At 36.1% G+C, this 12,322-nt stretch overlaps 1 protein-coding gene across 1 annotated transcript; it reads left to right on the top strand.

The window, feature by feature from the left end:
- Positions 1 to 9,463: 9,463 nt before the first annotated feature.
- Positions 9,464 to 10,912, top strand: LOC131638856 (uncharacterized). The gene has a single exon (XM_058909401.1). It carries the CDS (start codon positions 9,464 to 9,466, stop codon positions 10,910 to 10,912), a length of 1,449 nt encoding a protein of 482 aa, XP_058765384.1.
- Positions 10,913 to 12,322: the final 1,410 nt, after the last annotated feature.

Raw genomic sequence — 12,322 nt, 5'->3', positions numbered from 1 at the left:
ACACATCATAACATCACTAATACACATTTCATCTTCAAAACACCATTTAATCAAATAGTTCATAATTATCATCATACTTCGTCGTCACATTATCACAACCGTGATATCAATAATGTTGACACACACTCGAGCACCAAAATCCTGCGTCTTAGCAATCCAACATGCAAATCAACGTATTCCTTTGGCATGTCAGTAGAACGAAAACATATAACTCGTCGCCTAAATCTTTCATCTCGAATTACCCACTGGTTTGTGTCATCTTCTCAAGGTTCTGACGTTCATCCATCGACTCTAAACAAGTCACACTGTAACAAACGAAATTCTACCGCATCACGCTTCCGCTGCGACACTCCAATTACCTACCTCAAGGTCTTTGTCTTCATCTAGATTGCCATCGACTATCATATCTATAAGCCTCGTATCCAACTCTTAATAGAAAGTTAATTAACTTTGCACACTGCCAAGCTAGCAGGACAAGTTCATCATATCCAACACAATTTCGTATACTATCAACAATAGATTAAGGGTGATCAAGTCCTCAATTTGTCAATAGATATCCACCAATCATAAGGAAGTATAAACCATCATTACTAAACTATAATAGCGCACTTTATCACTTGGCTCAAGTCACCTGAGCATGACATCCAAGAATTCTCTTCAGTGTCTCCTCGACGCATGTAACACAACACAATTCGTAAATATCACCAACAAGTATGTGCATGTATCATGCATCATTCAAAACAAATCAATCATCATCATACGATCAAGACAATCACCACATGATCAAAATGAACAATGTCATCACCAATAACTCACCAAAACAACACCGAATGATATATTCAGTTTCAACACTGTCTATAATTATATCAATATAATTCACACTACATATAACGTCAAAATCATAGTTATACCATTACAACCTCACCACATTGTCTCATTAACCAAATCATGCACAATCATTAAATTATTTACACATCCATCCCAGTAATAATAATTACTATTCGTCCATCATCACACCGATTAAATCAATTTTAAAAATAAGTCGAGCCACCGCTCAATCACCCATTATTCATATGAAATATTTAATTAGCTTTACAACGCCCAAAACGGTACCAAGAAAGGATACACGGATCAAAAGATACGCTATTTCTAAGTTTAGAAAATTTTCTGTCCAGCAGGGTCTGCTCAGCGGAGCACCAGCAGGACTAGGCAGAAGCGAACTATGTTGGGACCTCCGCTTAGCAGACCCCCCTCCACTTAGAGAACGTGCGATTTTGCAGATTCTCTGCTCTGCGACATACCTGCGATTTCACACTCCTTTCACCCAAAATGCATTCCAAACATCATATAAAGGTTTAAAAACATCGCAGACATTATCACACATCGTCAAACATAATTAAAACACATTTTTCCAATCATCATTTCATGCAATATCATCAATCTCTCCAAACCTAACAATCCCAATCCCAATATACTCAATCGAATCGAATCACATATCAATCTATTCTATTACCTACAATTGCATAATAGAAATTAACCGGAAGAGTCCCCCCTTACCTTATGTTTTCGGATTCCTCAAGCTCTTGCCATGGCTTCTTGCACTCTCTCCCCTTAGGTTTTCGTTCTTCTCTTGCCTTTTCCTCTTGTTTTCACGATCCATCAAAATAAAACCTATTCTCTCTATTTTTCTTCTTTTATCCAACATACCCTTAAATCATAATACCAGCAATGCCCTTCTCTAATTAAAATAAACCAAATATTATAATAATATTCATTCTATTATTTTGCTAATAATAATTATTATAAAATAATTATTCTCCAACTACACTTCATATTCTCAAAACATCTCAAGTCCAACTAATCTTTCACAAGACCTTAATTATTATAAATCTTAAGGCACTACCCCACACCAAAGAATATAACTTCATTCCTTATAAATTCTAAGGCAACTACCCTTATCCAAGGTATCAAAACATCAAGAAATCATAGATAACACAAACACTAACACATCATCTAATCACAACTAATCGAAAATAATTCTAAGTAAATCAGGGGCGTTACATCATGTCCCATGTGTCTTATGTGATTCATAGTTGTGACGTTTTGTGACTATATCGTGATTGTATATTGTGACTTGTTAAATGATGGAAGTATGTGAAGATGTGAATTGATGATTTTATTAATAGTGTGATGATGTTAATATTTGTGAATGCGATTAACTGAATATGTCTGGTGTGACTTATATGTGATGTTCTGGGATTAGCCGTATATGTGATGTTTTGTAATTAAATGTATATATGATGTTTTGTGACTAAATGAGTGACTTATATGTTGTGATGTTTTGAGACTTAAATTTTGATTTATACTCGTGATGTATCATGATTTGACTTGCAAGTGAATGACTGATATGTTTATATATAATTGATGCGAATGTGAAGTAGTGTGACTTATGATGCGATGAAAAGTGTGTGGGATTTGTGAGTTAGTGAAATTATGAAGTGTATGGAAATATTAACAATTGCAATGTGATAACCATATATGTCTGAATCCTAATATACGATTTATCATACGTTTACTTATATGATTTGATATCTCACCCTTTTCTCTTGTTCGCCGTTGCCTTTATATTGGTAACGTGCAGGTGTTCAAGTATGAAGATTTAGTTGTTGTTTATCGAGTTGGTTTTCGCTCTGATTCGTAGCACTCAGGGGGATGATTTATGATTTTTATGATGTTGTTATTTTACTGTTTTCTCTTAGCTGAATATGATATTATTGATCAAAGATTGAGAATTATGAATCCACTGCTTTAATGAAAGAAGTCATTCTGTTTTAAAAAAGTATTATGTGCCTGAGTACTTGTTGATTGATTAAAGGTAGTGCTATGTATTCGCTAAATGCGATTAAGTGATTTATTTTAAGTGAATATGTGACGCCTCATTTGTTCATTGAGAAATTTTGAAACTCTGATTCTTGAATATTTGCCTGGTATAAATTGGGTGTTACAATAGTGGTATCAGAGCAGGTCGGTCCATCCGGCCAAGTTGTCGAGTCTGTTGAGTTTGCACGACAGTTGAATGCTGTCAATGTTTTATCCTGTAGTACGCAACATGTGTGTGAAACACTATTGGTACTTATTTGTCTTGTTGCAGGAAGTAGTTTGACGATAAGTGGGGGAGAAGCCTTGCGTCTCGAAGAGGTTTCTGTCATAAGAGATAGTCTGGTATACTGTCGGTAAACGACGATGCAAGTATTGTTAAGAGCTTTGGATGTTTCCCAGATACGAAGGTGACGCGAAGTTAAGAATGATTTTTGGGAAGCAGAATTTAGAGATCTGCGATGTTCAGCACGATTGAGGATTGTGAAGTTGTCGGTGCGAATAACCTTTGTGTGAGATGTTGATGTTTGATGAGTAATAGAGTAATGAAGTTGCAGTGGACTTTATGTTGGACACACATAAGTGATTGTCGGATGTAGTCGATGCGTGAAGTGTTGTGAATCGCGAGTCCGAGTTGGAAACTCGAAGATGCGCGTAGCTTGTGGATAGAATTTTTGTCTCAGTGATGTCAAGACTGGAATTTCGATGAAAGAATGCACCTCTCGAGTTATAAGGAGTTATGCTAGAGACTGTTTGAAACATACGTAAGTCGAAGAAGAGTGAGTTTCAGAGATCTCCGTAAACGAGTCTTAGGAAATTTATAATCATTGTGAAACTTTGAGGATTCATAACTTGAGTTCCAGATATCCGATTCGAGGTCCGTCTGAAGCGTCAGAAAGATAACGAGATGAATTGTATTATAAGAAGGATTGTAGAGAATTTTTTTGTCACCAATTTGACGTGAGGAGGACTTTGGTTTAGATGATACGAATTGTGTAGTACGAGTATAGTAGTAATTTTGAAAATGGAAAGGTGTTGACGATTGTGTGATGCTAAGTGACTATGAAGCGGATTTCGTAATATGCTTGGATGTTTAAGTCTCATCGATGAGATATAATGAGTAGGAAGTTGTGGGAGTTGTAAAAACCCAAAGTGAAATATTGTATTATGACGTGTTGGTGGATTTGAGTGAAAATTCGGAAATGACGCTATTATGAAGTAACGATTGTTTAAACTCCACTATGGTTGTCGAATACTAATTGACAAATTGAGGAACTGATCACCCTCAATCCATTGTTTTTGGTAGATGACAATCGTGTTGAATGTTATAAATCTGTCTTGCTATCTTAATAGTAGAGAAGGAGTATTGATGTTATATCGCGAAGGTAGTCGCTCACCAGTTTGTATAACTTGATGAGAGAAGTGGTTGAGTAAGAATTGGACGAAATGAACAATTCGTAGTAGTGAGTTTTGTGCAAGCAGATGTCGCAAGGTGAAAGGGATGGATGTAACAAGTGAAACAACGATGTGAGGATGAGTATTAAAGAAAGTCTACATTGGATTGAAAATTAGCGAACTGTACAATTGACGGAATTTTAACAAGGCAGTGACTCAAAAAAAGGAATTATCAGAGTTGCGCAGAGGAAGCTTTATGCGACACTGTTGTTGTAAGACTTGTGGGAGCAAGGAACTACATGTCAGAAGTCTGTGAAGATGAATTATCTTGATGTTTGGATTCATGGACGGTTAAGGTAAGTGTGATGCGCCAAGAATACTGAAGATGTTTTCATGTAGGCTGCATTTGTGGTAAAACATACCTGAGTGTTTAATGTCTTAACTAATGTCATGACATGTTTGATATTGTGTTATGCAGGCTGCATATGTGTTAAGCTAATACAGGCTGCATATGCGTAATGTCATGACATCCATCTATGACACCAGGAGATGTTATATTTTATTAATTGTGTTTCCTGCTTTCTCTCAATCTATAATTTAGGAAACCTTTTATTGTGTGCTGAATATTTTGTCCAGAAGATTTTGCTGAGAGCACATTCTGTAACAACCAGATGGCGTGTAAATTAGGTTAACTTGGTTAACCCTAATTTGTTTCTAAAAAAATCCCAAGCCCTAAGAGCTGCATATAAAAAGTATGCAATCCTAATTTGGAACGCAGAGAGAGTAAATTGTTAATTGTGAAGAACCATAGTTATGTAGTTGTCTCTTGTACTCCAAGCAATTGTCTTTGATGATTGCGTTGGAATAGGTTATTTGTGTTAATTGTCACTCTAAGCTTTTAAGCACGGGTGTGTGTCTCTTGATTGAAGCTTTTAAGCAGATCAAGGTGTGTTTTTGAAGTGTGTCTTCTCTCTGAATTTGTTTAATGTTTATCTGTAATCACTGTTGTGATTGAGGGGGAGTGAGTGGAGATACTCAGGTCTAGGAATAGATTGGAATTGTATTGGGTAGGTTTTAAGTGAGGAGTTGTAAACGGCGGAGTTTAACTCCGAATTAATTCTGCTTATATTGGATTCCCTCCCTGACTTGGTAGCCCTCATAGTAGGTTGTTTGCAGAAAATAAACGGCGTACGAACGCAAACCTCTAAACAATCACAAATAAGCTCTAGGACATCAAGCTCCGTATTACCGACCCCAATATCAATTTTCCCCCAACAACCACCCTAAGACCGCCGTCCACACCTTACCCGATTCGAAACAACCAAAAAATAGATGAGATTTTGATTCTTCACAAGTATTACATAAAGGGCGTACTACATGATTCAAGCCAATGATAACACCTCTCCGCCATGATTTTTCTCTCGTAGGAAGGCTATTAAGAATAAACTGCCGCCCAAAATACTTGATTTTCCCGGGAACCTTCGCCATCCAAACATTAGGTATAGTGTGGACCTTAACATCATCCAGTCTAACTTCCCCACTACTTGTTGCATACAATCTTTTATAAGCATTTTTTACGGAAAAATCATCATTACCGCTGCCCCATATAACTTCCCCTCCGGTATTGCACGCGATAGACTCTAGAAACTACTTCTGCTCATTTCTTTTACTCTACATATAGCCCTTACTTCACACCACCACAACGAGGCTTTTTTTCAAATTGTTTTCAGAAAGTTTAATTAACATTATCAATTAATTATCAATTAAGCTAACTAAAGTTTCGCTGGTTTTACATGTTAATTTGTGCAAAAACACTCCAATGATAATTCATATATAGAATTCAAATTATTCAACAGCTAGCACAAGGGAAAAAACTCAATAAGGACATCACATTGCAACACTTTCATTTCATATTATAATTTATTGTTTGACTTTATATATTAGGAGAATATTCAAATTGACAAGGAAAGAAAATACTGCACGATAAAAAAAAGAGCCACCAAGTTCTGTTTCATTATCTAAGTACATTTTCTTAGCTCAATATAAAAAACCAAGTTATTATGCTAAGTTGCTAATAAAAATCTTGTTCTCACAATGGAAGATGAAATAAATAAAAAAAAGATAAATGAAAATGATTTACCGAAGCCTAAATGTTATAAGCCTAAATGAAAACGAAAATGGAATTTTGTACGGCCGTTTGTTTTGTTTTTTTTTAAAATAATTTTTATGTGTTGCTTAATTTTATTTATTTTTAATAAGTAATGGTATTAATCACAAATAATTACAACTTACCCTTTAAGCATGCAAGAGGAAGAACGTTCCAATAATAAATTGTGAAAAATAATTTTACAATTTTTTTTTTATAAAAGCTTCAAATGAAAATTTTGTTTGAATAGTTATTCTTAAAATGTAATTTTAGATATTTTGTCTATTTATAGGAAAAAATTGGATATAAAAATTTTAAAAAATCACTTAATTTTGAAATTATTTCAACTAGATTTTCATAAAAGTAATTATTAAAATACAACTTTGTGAAAAAATTGTGATTTTGACAAAATTTTAGTCTTCAATAATGTGTGTTTATATTATAAGATGTCAAAATAAGTGTTTCATTTCCGAAAAAAAGAATATAAAAAAACTTGTAATATTTTAAAAAACAATTTTGAAAAATATATTTTTAAAAATACAAAAAAAAAAAATTCATTTTTTAAAGCTGAAACATGCCCTAAATATTATAACCTCATTGTCGTAGTTCCGTTTGTAAAGTTTAACATTATATACCTCTTTATCGACATCAATTACTCCCTATGTGGTTAGGAATCGATTCTGGCATACACACTTAAAACTAGGGGTGCTCGCGGTGCGGTTTGGTCGGTTTTGACGAAAAAAATCATCCGAACCGCAAGAGAAAAAATAGTGCGGTTTGGTTTGGTTCGGTTGACTTTTAAAAAAAATCCGAACCAAACCAAACCAAACTAATGCGGTTTGATTCGGTTCGGTTGGTTCGGTTTTTTACAAATATTTTATTGAGTCATACATACACATATATATGACAACATAATTTTATATTTAGACATTCATACACTAACAAATAACAACAAAACTCGTCATATTTTGACAACAATTTTCCATGTAATATGTAAAAATTAAATTAGACAAAAGTGGAATATTAAACATAAAATAATAGCATAAAACAATATAAAATTATTATGATGAAAAAAAATAGAAGAGACGAAAGATTAGTGAAGGTGAAAAAGAAAAAGAAAAAGTGTTGAGAGATTAGAGAAGAAGATGTGCGATAAAAATGAAACTGAAATACGGAACATTTACATAAAAATGAGAAGGTGAAAAAGAAAGAATATAGGAGAATAAAGATTATAGAAGAAGAGGGAAGATGTATGTGGCAAAGAAGGTGAAATAATGTTATTAGAGATTTGAGAAGATCGGGACTGAAATTATATGTGTAAGGATGAGAAAATTGTTCGTATTCATAAGGCTAATGTATAATAGGTTTAATTTTGGTTGGATGTGAGTTAACTAAAATTTAGGTTGTAACATAATGCGGTTTGATTCGGTTTGGTTCGGTTTACAAAATACAAACCGCAAACCGAACCGAACCGTGCGGTTTTGTTAAAAAATGACCCAAACTAATCCGAACCAAATGCGGTTTTTGCGGTTTCGGTTTGGTTTGGTTTGGTTTGCGGTTTTCTATTGGGTTGGTTTGGTTTTGAGCACCCCTACTTAAAACTAATTTTATTGATTCTGGCATGGTTTCCAAAAGGTTTCAATCTATAGTGTCATGTTTCACATCAATATTTATCTTTTATTAACTTTTTTTATGTATTATTATAATTTTACAATATTTTTTATTATATCTTCAAAACTAAGTCATTAAGTTAGTTTGTATTCCTTTTATGTATTATTTTTATCTTTGTGCTATATCTTCAAAACTAAGTCATTAAGTTAATATGTATGCCTTTTATGTATTATTTTCATCTTTGTGCTATTTTTATATGTATATAGAGATGACACACAGTTCTAGATAAATGAGAAGATGAATTGTATATTGTATAGAAAGTTTGCCACGGAGGAATTATGTCTGGTTTGAGAAAATCATATTTATATTATAAGTTTTGCTCAAGAAAATCATATATGTTTTTTAATAAACAATTAAACTAGTGAGGGATTTTGAAATCATCACTAATTATTAAGGGAATTGAAATATGTAACTAATTGGGGGGAGAACTATAATCAGTCACTAATTAGTGAGGGAATTTATACACATCGTTAATCAATGACGGAATTTTGAGTAAATATTTTATTTTTAGTCAATTGTTAGTGACAGAAAACTATTTATTTTGTGATGATTTTCATTTCAATTTGTGATGAATCAAAATTCCCTTACAATTTTTTTTTATCACCATCAGTTTAGTCCAGTTGCATCAAGTAGTTTCAGTCTCTTCCCAATCACAGTTACGGGGGATCGTACCGTGGTTCTTCCTACGTGTAAATTCATTACGAATTGAGTCATCGCAAAATTTGTCATTAATAGGATTTGTGACAAAATTTTATTAGATTAGTGGCAGATTATTATTACCCTCTGTAAATTTAATATTTTTAGTAATGCTTTGTTTTTATCACTTTGTAATTTTTGTAATTAAAAATTAATATTTAAAATAAAGAATTGTTTTAAATTTTTATATTTTATAAGAAAAATAAAAATGAAAGCAAATATAATAAAAATAAGATTATATTATTGGTATTTTTTAATTTTTATTATCTTTGCGAATAAACTAGAAGTAATACTTAAATTAACTAAAAAGCACTCACACACTTTTAGAAAATCCTGCTTCTCTCACTCGCAGTCCTGGGGGCTCCCAGTAGCTCTCCGGCGTGCTACGGTGAGTGTCTTTCAACGCTTCTTCTCGGTGGATCTCTAAAGCTCTTAGAGAGGTATATTGTTCTCTCTCATCTTCGGTTTAAACTCCTGGCTTTAGGGCTCAGGGACCTTGGTGAGTAGGTTCATTTCGATATCGATCTAGGATCCTTTGGGATTTCCGGGGGACGTGTTTCCGTGCGACCTCTTCCGTATATTGGTGCTTTCTGTTTTGGTATTCTCTGTCGTTTTCGTTTTGTGCCGTTTCTGCTTCCTCTCGCTGCTATCTAGATTCTAGGGTTCTTTGAGACATTTATGGAGGGTGGTGGTGTTCATCGAGAGGGAGGGTGGTTCAAGGCGGCTCGTCGTCACTTTCGTAACTGGGTCCCTCGTTGGAAAGTGTTTCTGGCAAAGAGTAAGGTTGTCATTGGCGTCACTTCTTTTACCATTTCTGAGTTCCCGGAAAATTGCAGGGCGGAAGACCTTTTCGTGTTGTTCGGATGTATTGGTAATACCGTGGAGGTTGCAATTGCACCTAGGAGGAACAAGTTGGGCAAGCGGTTTGGAATTGCGAGATTCTCGGATGTGGAGGACGCTCGGGGTTTGGGGGTTAAGTTGGATAATGTGGCTTTCGAAGGGAAGAAGATTCACGCGAACATTCCAAGATTTGAGAGGCAAGGATACGGGGTTGTGAAGCCTGTTAATCTGGATAGTTCCTCTAGAACCGTTCCTCGCCGCGTACCTGTGAACGACCCTCTGGTCAAGTCTTGGGGAGGGGCAAGGTTTAATGGAAGATCTTTTACTGAGGTGGTGAACAACGTTGCTAGAGGGGACGGATTAGCGTCTGTTCAGGTTCCTGTGGTTTGTGCTTCGTCTGTGGAGGATAAAGGGAGACTTTCAAAGGCTTGGGTAGGAGAACTTTACATTCCTGGATCTGGGCATGGCATTCAAAAGAGTATCGAAAAGGCTGGTTTTTACGGTATTGTGACGTCGCCTCTTGGGGCAAAATTGTGTTTAGTGGAAGAATGTGAGGGAGGGGCTTTGTATGAATTTTTGGGGGAGGAGGAAGGGTGGTGGAAGAGTTGGTTTGTAGGGATGTCGAAGTGGAGCGAGGAGGTGGTGGACGTTTCGAGAGCGGCGTGGATTCGTGTTTTTGGGATTCCTTGTCTTGGGTGGAATTCAGCTGTTTTTTCGTCTGTGGGCAATCGTTTTGGAAAATTCATTAGTGTGGATGAAGCAACAGCAAGCGGTCGTCAATTCGAAGTAACTAGAATTCAGGTTTGCATTGATTTTAATTCTACCATTCCTAAGTCTGTTGATCTGCAGCTTGATGGTAAAGTCTTTAAGCTGGTTCTTTTAGTAGAGCATCAGTTTGCGTTCCACTCTTCTTGTTACCCGATTCCGCTTGATGAGTCTGTTTCCTCTGAATCCATTAATTCTGATGACTGCGAGTCGTGGGGTGAACAATCGGTTCTGAAGTCTGGTAGTAGTCTTGAGCATAGGGATTCTATTGAGGATTTCGAATTGGATGTGAAGATTTTGGGTGGAACCGTTTTAGTTCCTGTCTCTGATTCTGCAAAGGCGAAAGGGGGAGTTTCGGTAGGTGTTTTGCGCGAAGATTCAGCCGCTGAGTCTGTTCTAGTTGTAAGGAGGTGGGAAACACGAACCCTCAGGCGAGAGGTTCTTCGGTGTCGGAGGAAGTGGAAACTACTACTGTTCCGTGTTCTTTTAGGAACAGACAAGATCATTGCTCTAAAAAGGTGAAGTTCAGAAGTGTGGCTGAGTTGGGGGGGTGTTCTAAAAACAAACTTCTAAGAAGGATGAAGGGGATGAGTAGGAAGGGTAATATTAAAAAGGCTTTGAAGTTTAGCAGGAATGTTGTTTCTGCTTCAGTGGAGGAAGTGAATTTTTCTGTTCAGGGGCGGGAAACCAGTCTGAGGAGAGGAGGGTCTCTCGGAGGGGGAGGATTGGAGCTTCATGGAAATCACTCCGAGAACAACTTCATCTTGGCTAACAATGCGAGACAATGGGAAAATGTGAATGCCGAAGATGGTCAAAAGTTGAGAATGGCGATTGAGGCGTTAAGGGTGGGATGTTCTAAAGGAAGGGAGCACTTTGTTTGGAAAATGGAAGAATTAAAAGGATTGGAGGTGGAGAGTGTTTTGTCTAAGAAGGAGACTCCGGTTGTGTTGAAATGATCATTGGTTCTTTTAACATTAGAGGGGGCGGAAACGCTCTAAAACGAAGGAGGATATGTGATATAATTAAAAAAGGGGAGACTGACATATTTTTAATTCAAGAAACTAAGTTCACAAACACGACGGAAGGTTTAGCTCATAGTTTTTGGACCAAGGAGGATATAGGCTTCTCTTTTTCAAATTCGGTGGGTATGTCGGGAGGTATGATATCTCTATGGAAGATAGGTGTTATGGAGGTTATACTAAGTTTCAAAGGTGAAGGTTTTTTAGGTATCAAAGTAAAGTGGAAGGGGGAATTATATTATATTCTTAGCGTTTACTCTTCTTGTCTTCTAGCTAAGAAGAAAGAATTGTGGGCCAATATTTTGTCGTTGAAGAATTTATATTGTGATGGGGAGTGGATTATAGGTGGGGATTTTAATTCTATTAAAAATCCCACGGAGAGGAAAGGTAGGAGGGATGGGGAACTTTCAAGTGGAGAGGAGTTGTTCGGTAAGTTCATTGTGGACATAGGTTTGGTGGATATCCCTTGTAAAGGTAAGAAGTTTTCTTGGTATAGTGGATGCGAGAGATCCATGAGTAGAATCGATCGTTTTTAGTGTCTAATGTTGTTGTGGATAGATGGAGTTTGGTTGGTCAATTAGTTCGTTGTAGAGATATTTCGGATCATTGTCCGGTTTGGTTGGTGAAGGATAATTCTAATTGGGGGCCTAAACCGTTCAAGTTTAATAATGAATGGTTCTCTTTTCCTTCTTTTCTTCCTTTTGTTGAATCGGAATGGAAGGAGATGACGGTGGTGGGTAGAGCCGATTTTGTGCTATGTGAAAAATTGAAAAGGTTAAAAGAGAGACTTAGATGGTGGAACGCCTCAATTTTTGGTAAGATCGACTTGGAATTGGAGGAATGCTTGAAGGAGGTGAATAAGGGAGACGCTTTATTGGAGGAAGTGGCGGAGGAGGACTTCCTTGACACTTTG

This window comes from Vicia villosa, unplaced genomic scaffold (genome assembly GCF_029867415.1).
Source record: "Vicia villosa cultivar HV-30 ecotype Madison, WI unplaced genomic scaffold, Vvil1.0 ctg.002451F_1_1, whole genome shotgun sequence".
Taxonomy (NCBI): domain Eukaryota; kingdom Viridiplantae; phylum Streptophyta; class Magnoliopsida; order Fabales; family Fabaceae; genus Vicia; species Vicia villosa.
Note: the sequence above shows the minus strand (reverse complement) of the source record. Positions and strands in the feature narration are given on the sequence as shown.